The sequence below is a fragment of the Cinclus cinclus genome, chromosome Z, assembly GCF_963662255.1.
Source record: "Cinclus cinclus chromosome Z, bCinCin1.1, whole genome shotgun sequence".
NCBI classification, from domain to species: Eukaryota; Metazoa; Chordata; class Aves; order Passeriformes; family Cinclidae; genus Cinclus; species Cinclus cinclus.
The window spans coordinates 51,679,306-51,698,777 of record NC_085084.1 but is presented as its reverse complement, the minus strand read 5'-3'; the positions used below and the strand labels follow the sequence as shown (position 1 = coordinate 51,698,777).

Below are 19,472 nucleotides of genomic sequence, written 5' to 3'. Positions count from 1 at the left end.
TCTCCATCCCGCCCATAGGCCATTGAGCACCCAGAACTGCTGGACTGATGTCTGTGGTGTGCACTGGAGGGTCAGCCTATGGACTGTCTGCACGGCTACGTGTGGAAACTACGGATTCCAGTCACGGCGTGTGGACTGCGTGCACATCGGCACCAACAAGCCCGTGTTGGAGCACCACTGCTCCTGGAGGCCAAGACCAGCAAACTGGCAGCGCTGCAACATCACACCCTGTGAAAACGGTACTTTGCTGAGAGGAGGGGAGGGAGACTGGTGCAGGAGTAGCAAAGAAGGGAGAGTTGTCTCTCAGAAATGGAACACTGGACCTTGCAGATGGACATCCTGGCGAACTTCCAACCCACACCTGTGCAAAATCCAGTGTCTAAAGCTCAGCATCACATAGAAGAATGCTGCTCATTGTGGAGGCTTTTGGCAATGGTGTTTTTGCTGGGATTGTGTCCCCTTTCCAACAGCATGAGAAGTAATCCATGCAGTCCTCTGGAGCAAGTTCAGTGTAGGCCACCAAGTTGATCAGATGGATGAAGCACCTGCTGTATGACAAAAGGCTGAGATTTGAAGGCTGAAAATACTGAAATGGGATGGTACAGCTCTGTTTTTAGATGACCTACTGCTTGCAGCCTTCCAGTACTTGAGGGGAACTTAGAGGAAGGATGGAGCAAGACTATTTACAAGGCCATATATTTACAAGTGGCATAACAAGGGGGAATGGGTTCAAATTAAAACAGAGTAGTTTTAGATTAGATATTAGGAAGAAATTCTTTACTGTGAGGGTGATGAGACAATGGCACAGATTTCCCAGAGAAGCTGCAGATACCCCATCCCTGAAAGTTTTCTAGAACAGGTTGGGTAGGACACTGAGCAACGTGGCCCAGTGAAAGGCATCCCAGTCCACAGCAGGAAGGGTGGATCTAGATGATATTCAAAGTCCCCTTACAATGCAAACCAATCTATGATTCTACAATTATCTTTCAGTTAATGGTACAGACAGAAAGAAAAATATGAATCACAACCAGACTTATGGCTGTAGTCCAAATCCAGTGGGTAGGTGGATGATGGGAAATCCAGCAGGCAAGAGTGTTTTCTTTCAGATTACAAGCAACAAAATTGGGCCTGCCAGGGAACTAGAAAATTTGCTAATTAAAAAAAAAAAAAAAGGAATGAACAAAAGAGAACAGACCACATACCTGTTTGGAAATTATGCTCCCATCCTCTATCTTGCAAGTCAGTTGCTTTGCAAGCATTGCAGATGCAGTAGCAGAACCCACATGTGCTTGCCTAAATTCACACCAGCTCTAATGCTCCCTCTCAGCAGAGACAAAGTGGACTACATAGGTCCAAACTCATGAGTTTGGGGTACCCTAATGGAAGCTGAAACAACAAGGGAGTTTACAGATATCAAGCAGGACCTTTGCTGACACTCCAGCCTCTTTCTGCTATACAGAAATGTCCCAAATTCCAGAATCTTGCAGGGATACTGAATAGTTTTCCAAACTAAAGAGCAGGAGGCTGTGGGCCTCAAAAACTGTACAAGTGACACCAGAACCTAAACCCTAGAGGAGTTTAAAAGATGCCTTAACATCTTCATTCTGGGTGGTTTCTGACCTGTGAAAAGCACAATACAACTCCCAGTCAGCTGAGGTAACACTCCCACACACTGGGTCTTCAAATGCAGAAAGCTGGCCAAAGTGTCTCTGGGCTACTCCATTAAAACAAGTATCCAGTTTCATTAAGTTCTTCATCTTTGGTTTAACTGTTAGGAAACTCCTAAAGCCTCTCCAAAATATCAGTAGATGAAAAAACCGACAGTGTTGAAGCAGCCTCAAAAGCCCTTTCCTCAGGCTCTGAAAGTAAATGTTGCCCACCAGTTCTTCACTGGTCCTGTGGACGTGCAGTCCACATTCAGTCTTTGCAGCAAGTCAAACTCATGCTCACTGTAAGACCTCCCAACACAAAGGTCCTCTTGGCCACCCAAAGATAAATGTTCTCAGGTAAGAAATCCTTTGTTCATAACTTCATCACCATTTCTTCTTGTTATTTCCTCTTTGGCAGTGGAGTGCAGAGACACCACAAGGTACTGTGAGAAAGTGAAGCAGCTCAAGCTCTGCCAGCTCACCCAATTTAAGTCACGTTGCTGTGGGACTTGTGGAAAATCTTGAAGACCAACAAAATGAAAATGGAGGAACAAGGGGATCACAGCCTTTTCTTCACTGAGCAAAGGCTTTTGCAGAAAATACAGATGGATGGAATGATCTTTTTCATTTTATTTATTTATTTCCCTTAAAAAAAAATCCCCTTAACAAATCATGGTTGTAAAGGGACTTGACAAGTTTTCCCTTCTGTGAATCTGGGAGACAGAATGCAGATAACCATGGTCATGAGGGTAGACTGCAAAGAGTCAAAGAGACCCCATGACACCAAGAAATGGGTATGAGAGGGGTGGGGCTTCCCCTCAATCTGTGTACATGCCTGAGGGACACACCAAGAGGCAGATGAGGAAGAGGACCAGAGTCAAAACCTCACATCATATTATAGAATGAAAGAATCATCAAGATCAAAGGAGATCTTCAGGGTTTTCTAGGCCAACCATTAACAGCACTACCATACCCACCTCTAAACTATCTATGGGTGCCACATCCAGTCTCTTCTTGGACACTGCCTGAGTTGGTGATTCCATCACCTCCCTGGGCAAATTAGTCCCATGTCTAGCCCCTTTTTCAGTGAATAATTTTTCCTACTATCTTATCTGAGCCTCCCCAGCACAATTTGAGGCAATTTCTTCTCATCCTATGGTACAAGAGACTGACCCCCAACTCACTACAACTTCCTTTCAGGCAGCTGTAGAGAGTAATGTGGTCACCCCTGAGTCTCCTCCCAGCTAAATAACCCCAGCTGCCCCAATTGCTCTGTATAGGATGTGTCTTCTAGATCTTTCACCAGTTTCATAGCCCTTCTCTGGACATGCTCCAGCACCTCAGTGTCCTTCCTGAATTGAGAGCCCCAGAACTGAACACAGGATCTGAGGTGTGTCCTCAGCAGTGCTGGGTATAGAGGGACAATCCCTGCCCTGGTCCTGCTAGCCACACTATTGCTGGTACAGGCCAGGATGTTATGGGCCACCTCAGGCACCTAGGCACACACTGGCTTATATTTAGGTGTTGACCAGCACCCCCAGGTCTGTTTCTGCTGATCACCTCTCATATCTCTCTTAGACTACCTTGAAAACACAAGCACGTGATTTTACTTTATTAGCTTTATTAGCTACATCCAAGATTAAAAGCCTTTTTACATTCTAAACCCCTCTCTCCTTCCTACAACAGGCAAGGGACATCCTTGTGACCTTTGAGGATCTGGTATCTGAAGAAGTTGGACAATGGTCTGTAACATAAGTGGGTCTAAAACACACCTGAAAATGTTTCCAGTTTGAGCTTGCGAGGAAGGGCTGGGGATGAAGGGTTGCCCTCAGCACAGAGGTGCAGTGGTTGATGTTAATAATTCACTAGCAAAAGGGGAACATATATGATCTGCTTGACAGACTTTAGTACTTTAGACTTTGCAAACACTGTTCTCTAGAGGGCATAGGCAGGAAAGATAGAAATTGTATGTGATAAACAGAGACACTTTGCATCCTACTAACAATTATTTTATAAAAAGAGGTACTCCTTCCCGAAGTTCTCGTACTTTCAGACTTGGAGTTTTGGAAAATAACTTGAGGAAGTGGGTTTTCCTATTCTCTTAACATGAAATTTTTCTTTCCTGGCAGCCAAGCCTTTCAGTTAACTGGTAGAAAAGAGCTTTATTCTGATTTCTCATGGTTGTTACTACTCAGTTGAAACAGAATGGCTTTAGCACCAGCACCACCAGACTAATATAATTTGTATTATAATAATTTGTAAGCAACTTGTTCCTCTCCAGATGCTTCCCACTACAAAACAAGTGCTATAAAACAGATCTTTAAGTCCATGTATAACATCCCAAAGGTACAATCTAAAAAATGAGACTCAAACATCACACTCACAGCATGATTTTGTATGCAGGCTGTGCCTCTTTCCTCCTGGCTAGCTTCAGTGGATATTCAGCCAGTGAAGTGACGCATGATTCTAGTTCCTGGGCATTCTCTGCTCTGCTCAGAAAAATAAAATAAAATAAAATAAAATAAAATAAAATAAAATAAAATAAAATAAAATAAAATAAAATAAAATAAAATAAAATTAGAGGAAATCTTGACAATTGTGGAAATTTAAAGAACTACCTGATCTCAGGTCTTGCTTCAAGACCTTCTCTAAATGAAAGGTTTGGTTGTGCCTCTCCTGTAACTCCTGTTGGGGCAAGTGCTTTGTGGTATATTAATGAAATGCTGTTCAAGTTCTGCCATGCTACAGTTTTCATGACGTGGATTTTTTGGTAAAACTGTGGGTCTGTTATTGAGGTAAGTGCCAGGTTCATAACATTAAACAGCCTCAAACTGGCTTACTTCAAAACATATATGGGAGTATACACTTTTGATAGAAATGGGTCTTCAAAAAATAAGCAGCGGTGCAACTTTTTATTTAAAAAAAGAATAATGACTTTCTGTGTATGTAAATGTATATCTTTTCTGTATATTTATTAGGATTTCTTGTATAAAAAGTGCAATATTAATAACTGTACATTATTTTGTCCAGATAAAACTATTTTGTTTTTTTAAATCTCCCCAGAATTTTGTTCCTCTAAAATCAACAGTAAGAGTGTATTTCTCTTAATTTTAGTAGCACTTGCATTTAACTGGGGATCTGCTTCACTGTGCACAGAGTGCTTTATAGATTATGACAGGAGGGAGGGATGATGTTCTTGTGAAATTATAATTATGCATGGAATGAAGGACAATTCCTTTATAACATAATAATAGCAATGATGATGATGATGACGATGTGATGGATATTTTTGATACTTTAGTTAACAAAATGCAGCATGGGGAAGCATTTTCTTTTGTGTAAAAGCAAAATGTGTTCAAGCTATCACATGTTCCATAGTATCTGTGTAACTGTGTACAGGATAAACAAAGGATCTGATCTGGAGGGGCCACTGTGTTGTCTCTGCATGGTTTGGATTTAATTTCACATGTCTGTCTTCTGAATTGTGACTTGGCAGCATCTCAGTAACATAAGGATTACTGGTTATTTTTTAAAATGATGCTTTCCTTCTCTAAAGAGAAAACAAAACAGCAAACTTGTATTTATATAACTTTTTGTACAATTAATGCAGGTTACTTATTTAACTACAACTGTCTGATGTGTTGTTTTTTTAATCTTAAAAACAAAAGTCAAGTAGCAAAACTGTTGGAATGTCCTTATTCTGTATTATGATAGCAGCACACACCTGTTACACAAAGTACACATGATATATCTGTCTTGGGAAAAGAGGATGTTTTATCTCTCCTTTTAAAAGTCTCCTAAGATTCTGAACCCTGTCTTGGAGATAAGTTTTAATTCTCCATTTGCCTTGCTTTATTCTTATTTGCTAATGGCTTGCCCCTATTGCTCTTGCAGAAGTATAAAGCTGGTCCAAGGACCATAAAGACCAATAAAACTATACTCCTTTTTTTTAAGTAGCAATGCTTCAAGACACAACTTTCTTTAGCAATCTATAGCTTGAAGAAATTCCTGTTAATTCACAGGTTGCTGCTGCCTTCAGTAATGGAGCTGCCAGCTACCTGAAGCAAGGTGTGTGTGCAGAAGGAATTATGGCAATGGTCTGATTTGCAAGGGGAAAGAAGAAAATTAATGAAGCAAAAAGCATTTTTTGTTAACAAAGGAAAACAGTTTTGTTCTCCTGACTAATTTTCCTCACAAAAGAAAAACAGTACTGAGCCAAACAGAAAAATACGGTGCTGACAGGTTCACCTCAGAAGATCTACTCCCAGTCCCTCTTATGTGACAAGGTAAGCACAACTGAACTAGTTGAGGCATCTCTGTCTGCATGCACGATCTCAAAAAATAGAAGCCATCGCCGGAGTTTTCCAAAGTAACCTCTAGCAGGAAAATCTTCTTCCTGCTCTCTAGATGCAGTTATATGGAATGCAGTTGGAGCTTGTTTAGTTTTAAAGTTAAGATTCTTCTTGTGAAGTACTTTATCAAACAAAAAGGTCTCACCATTTGTTTCATGCTCCAACATTGATTCATAAATAGATTACATTTTTCTAGATCAGCATCACCTGACACCTCTATTTGTAGATGGTCTACCAAAAGCTTAGTCTTTTCCAGATTTTCAGAACCATAAAATTCTTCAAAAGTTTTTAATGTCAGCTTTCAGCGAGTGTCTGATCATTTCAGCTAATAGTTTAGTAAATTCATTCATTCAGTTACCTAACTTTTAACAAACATGATTTCAAAGTATTTTAAATGTCAAGTTTTCTCCCAGACCAGCAGTGAATGCAGATGGGAAGCTCAGAACTGCTAATGCTAACTATGGTTGTACATATTAACTGCAAACCACAGTTTAGGGATCATCAATTTAACCATTCCCTTCATCCTCTTTTTTAAAGTCATACAGATAGATAGGTAGATGGGTAGATAGATAGATAGATAGATAGATAGATAGATAGATAGATAGATAGATATAAACATATTGATATAGATGATATCGATTATATAGATGATATAGATAGATATAGATATAGATATATAGATATAGATATAGATATAGATATAGATATAGATATAGATATAGATATAGATATAGATATAGATATAGATATATCAATAGTGTTACATATTAACTGTCCAGTTTTGTGGAAAGTAAACCAAAAACCTGCCAAATACTTGAGTTAGCACAAAATCGTATCTCTTTCTTCTACTGATCTTATACATTTCTCACACCAAAAGCATATCAGTTGATCATTATTTCACCTACACTGCTTTTCATCATCTCCAGCCAACATGTCCTCTCCAGCCAGTCAGAATGAAATCTAAAATCTGATCATATACATATTCATTTTGATATTTTTAATACAAATTTTTCACTAAGGATTTTCAGTAATTGCAACCCAAGTGATCTATATTTACAGTGGAATATACACATATCAGCACCCCCTTTTCCATTTGAAATATTTATTTCTATTTTCACCTGCTTTTTCACTGAAGTACAATACTTGTTCCTTCACCAGAGGCATCATTCTTGTCACACAAGTTGCCTCCACACTTACCCAGATACACAAATACCAAGGGTATCAGTTGATTAGGTACCAGGCTAATTTTGGCTAAATCCATGAGATTTTAGGAGGGGTGCAGCAAAGCAGGCAGGATTGCATCAGCTGAGGCCTCAGCTGAACAGAGACTGAGCAGGAGACTTCTCTCTGCGAGCAGAGTAAGTTTGGGTTGCATTTCCATATCCTTCCTGCTAACACACTGCTTACCTCTCAGGAGAGGAAAAAAAAGGGAAAAGCAGACATTTTGTCTAGCCTTTAAAACCTTTGCAAAGAAAGGGTTTATATTTGTATAGCTATAAATAAAGAATGTTGTTTTATGCAGCTAAAAGGGAAAGGGATACCAGAGAGGTGCACTCTGGTTACATACAAATACTTGTTTTTTAAAGCAGTGGCAGGATGTGAACAATTCCACAGTAAACATATAGTTATCCACATATGCTTAGGATCACATGAGGGCACCACTCACTACTACTGGTACTGCTACACTCTTTAGTAATATGAAATCATCCTCTACTTCAAGATCCTGTATGGTTTGTATACAAACTCCCTAGGGAGAGTGGGAAAGCACAATAATGAAACAGAAGAGTCACACCAGACAGGCCATGAACAGCTTGCTCTACAAGTGAGGAGCCAGGATGGATTTATTCTCTTAAGGAAGCATTTAATGATTGCACTGAGGAATAGTTTCTTTTGGGCTATCTGCAGACTTCAACACCCCCCCCCCCCCCCCCCCTTTTCAATGTGCTGGTTGGTTTGGTCTTTTTTAAAGCATAAATTATTAATTTGAGTAAATGGCCAATAACGTTGGTGGATGCTTGTTTAAACACTTCACCTTCTGAAACACTCATGGAGTCAGTTTTCAAGGAATAGCATACAATCTAGTGATTTTATTACCAAAAAAGTCTCACTGTTAACACACTACATACAAATAACAGAAAATTAAATCCAGCGGTGCAGGGAGGCTCTCACAGGCTTATTTTTCTTTTTTTCTTTCTCTCTCTTTTTTTTTTTTTTTAACAGAGAGCAAATCAGAGCAGGGGCCTGCTTGCCCAGCAGAGTAGTATGCTTGAGCCTGTGTAATTGGTGTTTGGCAGTGCCACATGAGCCCTCTCAGCAATCTGGGGACAGTTCACACCAGCAAACACAGAACTAGTGAGCTAGTGGAAACAGGGAACACAGAGATGAACACAGCATTGCCTTTTTTAGAACTATTCTATTCCTTCTCTTCCAAATGAAGCCAAAATCCTCTGTGCTACAGACATGCAGCCAGACAGAGAAGTGAAAATCAGATTGCCCCAAAGGAGTATTTCCCCAAAAGACAAGAAGAGAGGCGCAGGTCATCAAACCACTGTTTCCAAAGTGAGGAGGCAGAGACACACTACTACAGAAGGGAGAAGAGTGATTTTTTTGAGGGAATAGCTAAAAGTTAACTCTGTTCAGAATATTCATTATGGAAGTTTCCAATTCCAGTAAACTCAGTTCTCTGCCCAAATGCCTCTTTCCAACTGAGATAACATAGATCAGGGAGATCATATCCGTGCCTCTGGAAAGATACATATGTTTTTTGTCTTCCAATGAAAAGGTTTGCTTTTTCATACGTTAAATTCAGCTGCTTCCTGTCTCCTAAATGCCATACCCAGGATCTATACTGCTTCCCTCTGTGATATGAACATGCTCAGTTCTTGCTGAAGTATACCACTTATCTTTCAACGCTTCCTTCATAGTCCTGGAACACTTCAGGTGCTGACAATTGACTCTCCTTAGTAATCTATAGTGTTGGGTGAGGCACTTCTCAGAATTTGTGGTGGTAATGTTTTCACGAATTTGCTGCTGGTTCATATTTCTAGACCATAAGCACATAATTTGCTGGGTTTTTTGTCCTCTCACCTATTGCCAACTTCCAGTCTTCTCCATATGAAGTGCCTCCTGAATTACTTACTTACTGCAGTAAGGCACCAGGGTTTGCAATCCTTGCAGACACAGATTGTTGCAAGGCTGATATAATACAAATCAAAACTGAATTGATTATGTATATCCCCCATTATTACAGGCAACTTTCATCTGGGGTTCTTAATTTTTTTTCCACTGAGAATAGACTAAGTAATTTTGCTCAGCTTTTTCCTGGTGAGGAGCTATAGTGCTGCCTTCCTCCTGGCTAAGAAAACATTCATAATCTTCTATTAAGCTGCTACACTTCTGAAATTTAGTTTACATACATCTCCTTAATTCAGCTTTTGTGCTTAAGACTTGCCAAACAGATAGTGCTTTACCTGGAGATCAGTAGGGCTGCTGAGTTCTCTGGGATGTAGGTAGAAACTATCCTTCCAAGCAGCCTCTGCAGTGTACATACATGAAACTGTTCCTGTGCATATGTGACATTTGTCTTTTACAATAGTCACAGTAATCAGTTTCAGTGTACCAACTGGCTTTGACAGTGATGTTTTTCATCCATTATTGCAAAATCCTCCTTGCTCTTTTTTTGCATGCTTCATTATTTAAGGATGCCTTTTACAACCCTGCCAAGGACAAAGACCCTTTGTTTCATCCTTTCATTTTGGTTTTTGAAACACTTTTTGGTAGTAGGCTTTGTACTTTAGCCGATGTTTGATGCCATTATCCATTCTCCAAAAATAAGATGTTGACTCCAGCTATTTCCTTCTTTCCGCCAATTTGTTCACTGAGTGAAAAGCGTTGTCTTGTGCTGCATTGTGAGTGCAAGGTCACAGAATCACAGAAGAGGTTGGGTTGGTAGGGTCCACAGTGAGTCATCTGGTCTAACTTCCCTGCCCAAGCAGGGTCATCTCAGAACACATGGCACAGGATTGTGTCCAGACAGTTCTTAAATATCTTCAGTGAGGGAGACTCCATAGCCTTTCTCAATCTGTTCCAGTGCTTGGTCACTGCACAGTAAAAAACTTCCCCCTCATGTTCAGGTGGAGCTGCCTGCGTGTCAGTTTGTGCCCATTGTTTTTTTATGCTGTTGCCTGGCACAACTGAGCAGAGCCTGGATCCATCCATTGACACCCTCCCCTCGGATACTCACAGACTTTGGTGAGGTCCCCTCCCAGACATCTCTGCTCAAAGCTGAACAGGCCCAGCTCCCTCAGCGTTTCCTCCCAAGAGAGATGCTCCTGTCCTCTCATCATTTTCGTCACCCTCTGCTGGACCAGCTCCAGCATCTCCATGTCTCTCTTGTCCTGAGGAGCACAGAACTGGACACAGCACTCCAGAGGTAGCACCTCATTCTGGAGGCCATCTCTATCCACATGGATGCCAAGAGGGAGATCAGGATGGAGTCAGCATGGATTCAGCAAAGGGACATCATGCATGGCCAGTCTGACTGCTTTCCACACTGCAACAACTGCCTGGATAGATGGATGAGGGGAGAGCAGTGGATATTGTTCTACCCGGACTGCAGCAAGGCTTTTGACACTCTCTCCCACAACAACCTCATAGGTAAGCCAGGGCTGAGTAGAGGGGCAGGATCACCTCCTGTGACCTGCTGCCAGTGCTCTTCCCAGTGCACCCCAGGACACCATTGGCCTTCTTGGCCACCAGGACACACTGCTGGCTCACGGACAGCTTGCTGTCCACAGGAACCCCGGGTCCTTCTCTTCAGAGCTGCTTTCCAGCAGGTCAGACCCAGCCTGTGCTGGTACCTGGGGTTGCTCCTCCCCAGGTGCAGGACCCTGCATTTGCCCCTGTTGAATTTCAGGCAGTTCCTCTCTGCCCATGTCCCCACCCTGCCGAGTCCCTTCTGAAGGGCAGCACGGCCCTCTGGGCTCTTCAGCCACTGCTCCCAGCTCTGTGTCATCCATGAACCTGCTGAGGAGGCACCTGCCCCTTCATCCACGTCACTGACGGAGAAGTCGCACAATACCAGGCCCACTATTGAATCTGGGGGTCCCCACTTGTGACAGGGCTCCAACCAGACCCTGTGCCACTGATAGGAATCCTCTTGGATCTGCCATTCAGGCAGTTCTCAGTCCACTTCACTGTCCCCTCATCCAGGCCACACTCCCTGGGCTTACCTATGAGGTTGTTGTGGGAGAGAGTGTCAAAAGCCTTGCTGCAGTCCGGGTAGAACAATATCCACTGCTCTCCCCTCATCCATCTATCCAGGCAGTTGTTGCAGTGTGGAAAGCAGTCAGACTGGCCATGCATGATGTCCCTTTGCTGAATCCATGCTGACTCCATCCTGATCTCCCTCTTGGCATCCATGTGGATAGAGATGGCCTCCAGAATGAGGTGCTACATCACCTTTCCAGGGATTGAGGTGAGGTAGTACCATGAATCCTCCTTCTTGCCCTTTGAGAACACTGGGGTGACATTTGCTTTTTTCCAATCCTCAGGCATCTCTCCTGATCCTCCATAGATGACCACAAGCAACCCAGCTAGGTCTCTCAGTGTTTCTGGACATATCTTGTCAGCACCCATGGATTTGTGGACATTAGGTTTGCCTAGGTGTTCCCTACCCCAATCCAAACCAAGAGAAAGCCAGCCTTCCTTCCTTCCTTCCTTCCCTCCTTCCTTCCTTCCTTCCTTCCTTCCTTCCTTCCTTCCTTCCTTCCTTCCTTCCTTCCTTCCTTCCTTCCTTCCTTCCTTCCTTCCTTCCTTCCTTCCTTCCTTCCTTCCTTCCTTCCTTCCTTCCTTCCTTCCTTCCTTCCTCCCTTCCTCCCTTCCTTCCCTCTGCTCTTGAAGCCATGTATTCCTCTGTGTGATTTTCCTAGGTTTTACCCCATCATTCCCTGCAACTGGCAGGACAGAAGAGAACACAGCTTGTGCTCCAGATCCCTTGACCACACATCCCAAGACCCTAAGGTTGCTCTTGACTGTCCACAGCTGCCGTATTGGGATGTCATTAGTACTCACCTGGAAAGCCAACAGCAGGTGATAATCAGTTTGCTGTACCAGCAAGGGAAGTTTTATGGGTTGTTTCTTACTTGGGCCCCAGGAAGGCAACACACTTCTCTGTGGGTTGGGTCCAGCTGACATACATGAGCTTCTCAAGGCTGCTTTCAACACTAGATGTTGGGCCAGGTAGTAGTTTTTAGCTCTCTACTCTCCCATAAAACAGGCAAGATCTTTACAGAGCATCTGAGAAGTTTCTGAGCAAGTGCCTGCTTATCTATCACTAGCACTTGGTGCTGCCACACACACAGGTATAGTTTAATTTTCCTCTTTCTCCACTATGTAACTTCAAGATCAATTACACAAGCCCATAATGCAGTTCAGTGACATTTTATGCTTTTTCTCAGGGTGTCTGACTTGTACTTCCCTCTCTCTGAGGATGTGATGACTTCAAGAAAAAATTATATGTAATTGGCATGAACATCAGGTCAAAATAACTTCTCATGGTTATCCATTTTATTGTGCATGAAAACAGTAACCAAATCCTGTGTACTGTAGAGCAGCCCAACTTTATTTTCTGTATTAAATACCTCAATTCTATCCCAAATTACAATTATATAATTATATGCATTTCTCTTATGCTGATTTTCTAATGACATTGTCTAATTCAAACAAAATTAAACTCTGGATACAGAAGATGTTGCTTTACTTTAAATGCACTACTGAGCAAGAGGACTGCCAAGTCAAGTCTGTGCTACCTGAGCCAGATGATTCTTCACTGATCACCTGCACCTCAGTTGATAATTGAATGTCTGTGTCATATACTTGTTCAGGGAAATTAAATAAGTGGGTTTTAATCTTACTAAAACACTGATTTCCACCCAGCCAAGTAAGCCTTCTGATTTAGCCCATCACACAGTCAGACATGTTACTGCTAAAAGAGAAATGGGAAATGCCAAATGGGAAACTGGATAGCTGTGAAAATGTGAAACTGCAGCAGCCCAAGCTTTAATTTGCCTTAACTTCTGTGGAACCACACCATAAGTCACAGAACGGAAATCACTTTGTTCTTTAGCGTTATCATATATCGGTTTTAATAAGTTTTTAACACATGGGGTACAGAGCAGGAAAAAAACAAACAAAACAAAACAAACAAAATAAAGTGCCTGTGTCTCGTGCTCTGAAAGTGCTGGATTTAAATCAGTTGATCAGTTGTCTGCTTGATGCTGGTGTGAGCTAGCCCAGTGCATGGAAAATCAAGATTCCCATTGTTATTGTTCAAAACCTAGCAATTACTAATGCTAAGTGGCATACTGCTTTGCTATTGAGCTCGACAAGACTAACTTCCACCCAGCAAAAAATATCCACACAAACCTGTAATAAAGATAAATTTACACACTAGACTCTCCTGGGTCTGCATTTCCTGCCAGTCTCATATCAAAGAGTTGAAAGAATAGTTGGAAAGCTCTTATGCATAAGAGAACAATCTTTTCTGCAGTCACAAACATCAGCTGTTTTTCCATATACATTCAATTTCAGAATTAACAGGATTACAGGCTGATAAAGAAAATCAGAGAAACAACTAGATACAAAGAGATGGGGAAGGAAAATGTGGGGCTTTTTTGTAAAAATTCAATATTAAAGAAATTAAGATTCAGGAAGAGTGGCTGGTAAAATAGGAGGAATTAAAAAAAAATAAGCCAAACATACTCTAGGTCAATACCTCATCACTAGGTATCCAGGGTTCCAACACAGGTGAGTGACTGTTTTACAGATTACTGAATTTCTGAAGGCTGTGTGAAGTCATCAGTGGCTGTATAGTTTGGTCCTTTGGCCCTTTTGTACACTGTAATCTGTAGAGATTTACCTAGGTGTTCCTGCTGCAAGGAACATAATTTTTCACTGAACTAGGACATATTTTTAGAAAAGGCCTCTAGGACTGGTTCAAGGACTTCAAGTGAAGCAGAACCACTGTGCCCTTAAGGTATTGTTCCAGTGGCTTCCCACCCTCAGGGTTAAGCATTCATATTTTCAGATGTTTGGCTTTAACTTGCCAGCACTTAGGAAGAGTTTCTTCTATCTGAACAGGTTTCCAAGCTTTTCCAATGTTTTAAAATACCTTTATACAGAAAATTATCTTCCTCTTTAAATGCTGCTTTGATGGTCATACACAAGCCTTTCACAGAATCACAGAATCATATATAAATAGAATATCATGAGTTGGAAGGGATCCACAAGAACCATCAAGCATGCAACATTTTTAACTAGCACTTAAGCTACTCAGGAAACAGCCAGGGCTGCCAGGAGTAAGGAAGAAGAGGATTTAGGAAACCAGAATGTGCTTAAGAAGTCAGAAAGTTTCATAATGCTAATAGAACACTCATAAGCCTACAGAAAGCACTTTGGACAAAGAAATTAATAGTTTGGGTCAGAAGCGTAATATTGGCCTTATTCAAAATATAATGCAACTCTAGCTGCTGGTTGAGCTGTAGTAACATGTGACAACTTCAACTCTTCGATGTTTCTGGTATCCATCCAGAACCCTGAAGTGAAAAGCTTTTACTGAAAAAACTTCTCTTACAATGTTTCAGCCTAGCATGGTATCTTTGGCACACAAACCTCCATCTGATAGCCTAGTTCTGAGCAGCACAGTGACACAATTTGTGAAAATGCAATATTCAATAATATTTATCTTGTAATTGTACCTTTTGTTTGTGTCTTTGATGAGAATACTGGAAAAGGCTGGATCTCAGATTTTGTTGCCCAGAAGTGACTTTTACATGTGACTTCACATCAAGCAATTCACCTGTTTTATCTCTGTTTTTATGGACATAGCTGAACCCCATTTACATCAATAATAAAGTTTATTACTAAGAGGTTGTCCTGGTTTCAAAGACAGGTGTTTGCTAAGGAAATGATCCTTCCTTTCTACAGATTATTATGATTTTGAAATTAAGGGAGCTCTCAGGCAAAGATATGGGGGTAGGAATAACAGTTCTTTACTAGTATATCTAACAAGACAAACAAGAACAGCAACAGCTATGAAATTACCCACAAACAGAACAGTAACTCAGTCCCAGTGTTTTTTGGCTGCAGGCACCTTTTCCCTGAGCTGCAGTTCCCGGTGCTGGGGGCGGGCGGGTCCCGCAGAGCTGCAGGAGGGCTGGGGGTGATGGCAGAGCTGTCCCAGGGGGAGAGAGAGATGGAGAGAGAGCTCTCCACTCACGGTGTGGGTCCTGGTGCTCAGCAGAGTGCTGGATGGTGGCAGGTTACAGCGAGAAGGGAGCAGGGCAGGGTCTGACAGCAGTGAGGATGGCTCCTGGCGCTGGGATGGGGCTGAGGTGACGATTGTCCTTCTTGTCCAAACTCCGCGGGGGAAATGGGCCGAGGCCCAGCCTTCCGTCTGCTCTTCTGGATGTTTGGATCTCGAGGGGTTTCCCTCTTCTCTTCCCTCCCCCTTGCCACCAGGGTCTAGTCAACAGGTATCTTAGCATGACAATGGGGAAAATTCCACAGAGGGAAAAGGGAAAGAACCATCCCCCAACAGAGGTCTTTCTATTACTGTCTCAGGAGGACAACATTTCTCAATTAATGAGCAAGAGTTAGGTGGGAAAAACAAAAAAAAATACAGAGAAACCTAAATCAATGTCTCTTTTCCTTGGATTTTATGTTCTTCACTTGTAGAAATTAACCAGAAAAAGTCAGTGCCAGGGAATTAAGTTTATTTTAAGAGTTCTCTAAATATGAAACCAAGAACTGTTTTAAAAGAAGGTTACAAACAAAATCAAGCTGTCAGCATCAGTTTTCTCAAATGCTTAATTGGGGTGGGTCTTTGTAAGGGGCCAGGCATCTAACAATGCCCTTTGGTGTGTATCTGGATGTGTAGGTTGTTTTAGCATCTAGGACAGTGGCATGTTTCAGGCCTGACCAGACAGGTTTAAAGGTTTACGTAACTGAGTGAATGAGGCCAATGATGGGTCCAAAATGTAGTCAAGCAATCTACTGGTTTTGCTGGGAAAGTCTGGATCATGAGTGATAGGTTTTAGTCTATTTCATAGTCAAGGCTTATAGTCTTCCTTCACTGTAGAAGTGTTATTAAATTGTTCAGTAATTTTATTAAGCCGGGCCAAAGCTTGATACATCTTGGCTGGCTTTTCATTTGGATGCTTCCAATTTGTCCAATTAATGGTGTGAAGGTCCATTTTCTCCAAAGGAGGAAGATATGCATCAGGTTTTCTGGTGAATACAGGAGGCTGTAGTCAAGCTTTGTGTTTTTCCTGAAATTCAGTTGTAGTGGAGAAGGGAAGACAGGGCCTAGCTTTATCTGGTATGGTTTTGGAAGCTTGGTTGGCTGACCAGCCTACCCTGGTAAGGAAATTTGTGTGTAGTGAGGCCATCAAATGAAACATAATTGTCCTTGTATTTCTGAATTTTATTGACATAATGTTTCAGCAGAGGAGGTGGCACAAATCAGTGGCACAATCACACCACTAGCTGTGATCTCAATGACTGGGAAATGGGGTAAAAACTATTACATGTCTTTGTAAGTTACATATATAATGGGAGACATGGCACCTTCCATTTGCAGTTTGCAAATGATATAAAACTGGGAGAAGTGGCTAATACACCCATTGCGTGTGTTGCCATCAAGAGGGATCTCAGCAGGATGAATGAACGGGTCAATGGAATTCTTCCCTAGATTTTAGTCTGAAAGCCTCTTGAAACAATGACTGTTTCTACTTGTGCCATTACTGAACTCCATTTAAAAAAAAATTTAAAAGTTTGTAAATCAACTCTTTAAATAATTACTAATGTCCCAACACCATGAAATAATGAAATAATTGTGAAATTATTTTTTCACTGAAATAATTATATCTCTGGCTCCTGGAGTACTTTATAATAAACATGAGAAACTTTCCTGCAGCTTTCTCTGACTGGTATTTCTATGTATAAACTAGTAAAAGTATACAGCTGTAAGAGACAGACTGCCAGAAATACATAAATGAGTGACTGTTAGTGACTATGATTCACACCTTAAGATGACTGCCTACATATAAATCAATCAGAAACCAGTGGTTGTGCCACCAAAAAATACCATCCAAATACCTTATTAGAAATTATAAAATGTCTACAACATGGACAAAATGTCAATAATACAATACTCAAACTGCAGTTGTGCTTTTTGCCAGTTAGACACAGAATTCCCCAGCAGTAAGCGCATGCACAATCCAGCAGACATAGCTGAACAAGTCCACATAGAATGGAGTGTGGGTATGTATCCCCAGGGAAGATGGTCTGAAAGCATTCTCGTATAGAATAGCTACCTTCAAATGGTGCCCCATTGGAGTTAACCCAGCTGAAGTTAAGCATTGCATGGGGTAAAATAGAGCTCTCCTGCAGTGCTTTGCCATTGCTACCAATGTGCTTTCCAAATGATGTAACACAGAAGACTGAACCAGAATTATCAAGCCACAAATGTAATTCAGGCTTGCTAAAAGACTCTGTCTGAACTTAATCCAAATATTCATACTTTAAGTCCATATTCATCCCATCTTCCCCCAGTCTGTTTTGGCTGAGGTAGAGTTGATTTTGTTCACAGTGGCTGATACGGGGCTCAAACCATTACTTTCTTAGTTTTTACCCTTCTGATTCTCTATTACTTACACAAATTCACTGACAGGATTGTACTTGTGTTTTTCAATGCTTAGCGTAGCAGTGGCATTCAAATGTTCTTTCAGCTTTACTTTTCAATAAAAATTGACTGATGCATGCTCAGGACAGACAGAACACACAAAGCATAAGACTGCAAAGTTATGTGTCATCCTGTATAGAATTTTCAAGCAATTTATGTTTTGCCACAGTTACAAATTGATTATTGCATATGCTACTACCAAACACTGTGGCACTTAATACAATCACAGAATGGGTCAGGCTGGAAGTGACCACAGCAGGTCATGTGGTCCAACCTCTCTGCTGAGGCAGGGTCATTGCAGAGCACATGGCACAGGATCACATCCAGATGGGTCTTGAGTATTTGCAGTGGGGGAGACTCCACAGCCTCTCTGGGCAATCTTTTCAGTGCTCTATCACTGCACAGCAAAGAAGTTCCTCCTCATGTTCATGGACTGTTCATCAGTTTCTGCCCACTGACTGTATTGATCTTGCTCAGCACCACCAAGCAGAACCTGGATCTATCCACTGACACCCTCCCCTCAGATGCAGACACTGATGAGGTCGCCTTCCCAGTTGACTCTTCTTGAGATTGAACAGGTCCAATTCTGTGTATCACATTGCTCATGATATAATAAATATTACAGTACTTGGAGGAAAGATACTCCAGATGCTACCTCAAACCTTTGTGAGCAATGCATATAAGCTCTGGCAAGGAAACCTAAGGATAATCTTCCAAAGTGAGAAAAAACCAACCAAACAAATAAACAAAAAAACACAAAACAAACAGAAAAACAGATCAAGGAATACAGAAGGTTGTAAAACTATCCTTTTGAAGCTTACCTGGTAATAATAGGCAAATCTAAAGTGTGAAATACTGGCTGCTCTGCAGTGCTGCACAAAATTACAGGTTACTGCCCTCTGAAAAGGAAGGCAAGGTACTGTAGCTTGCACTGTATTTCTGTATTTCAGCTAATGACAGTACAGTGCAGCTAACTTCAGAAGCCCAAATTAGGGGGCTAATTGATTAGGAAGTTCATGAGAAACTGAATTTCCCCAGGTTTAATGGGCAAGATATTTAACACTGTACTTAGAAATAGTATTAGGAATACTGTGTTCATCTTCAGAGGATGTTGATGTATTCAGACAGAGCTGTATTTCTGGCTGCTCATAATACCCTGATGTACTCAACTTCCCCATCCTAATCACTGCTCCAAATGAGCATTTTACCCAGAATTTCAAATTAATTATGATGGACTTCCAAGATAAGCCTAACCAAAAATTACCTAAATATCCAACAAAAAACAGTGGACAGGAAAGCTGTGACTTACAAAAATAAAAATGTTACAAATACAAAAGTCATAGTGTTACATTTAACCGAAAAGAAGAAAGATTCTACTCTTACACATAACTCAAAATGTGAGGCCAGGTCTTCACAGGAAATTCAAAATTTTTAGATGCCTTTTTTTAATCCCAAACTGTCAATACAGCAGCAATGCAAAATGCAGTTTAACTTTTAAGATAGGCTACGGTCTTACTATCCACATCCTTACACGCAGCTAGCCTACAGGCCATCTAGCTACCTGGGCAATGTTTGTGAAGTCACCAGTGCCAAGCTCGAAAGCCCAGGCCTGGAGAGAACACAGCTATGCCTGTTCCAGGCAGCCAGGAGCTAAGGTGTTAACAGGATCATAGAACTTAGGATGGAAAAGACCTTTAATATCATTAAGTCCAACAAACAACTTAGCAC

General features: G+C 41.4%; 2 protein-coding genes across 2 annotated transcripts in view; one reads left to right on the top strand and one right to left on the bottom strand.

The window, feature by feature from the left end:
* ADAMTSL1 (ADAMTS like 1) overlaps window positions 1-2,174 on the top strand; it is a 385,383-nt gene extending 383,209 nt beyond the window's left edge. The window contains exons 29-30 of the mRNA XM_062513020.1: window positions 19-239; window positions 2,068-2,174. Of these exons, the coding sequence (XP_062369004.1) occupies window positions 19-239; window positions 2,068-2,174 (328 nt within the window). The remainder of the gene's footprint in view (window positions 1-18; window positions 240-2,067) is intronic.
* A 13,639-nt stretch (window positions 2,175-15,813) lies between these two features.
* SAXO1 (stabilizer of axonemal microtubules 1) lies at window positions 15,814-16,522 on the bottom strand (the record flags this gene model as incomplete). The annotated part of the gene is given in 6 exon segments (XM_062513944.1): window positions 15,814-15,867; window positions 15,869-16,007; window positions 16,009-16,074; window positions 16,076-16,382; window positions 16,385-16,414; window positions 16,417-16,522. Coding segments are annotated over 6 exon segments (702 nt in total), but the record flags the coding sequence as incomplete, so codon positions are not given.
* Between the last annotated feature and the right edge of the window lie 2,950 nt (window positions 16,523-19,472).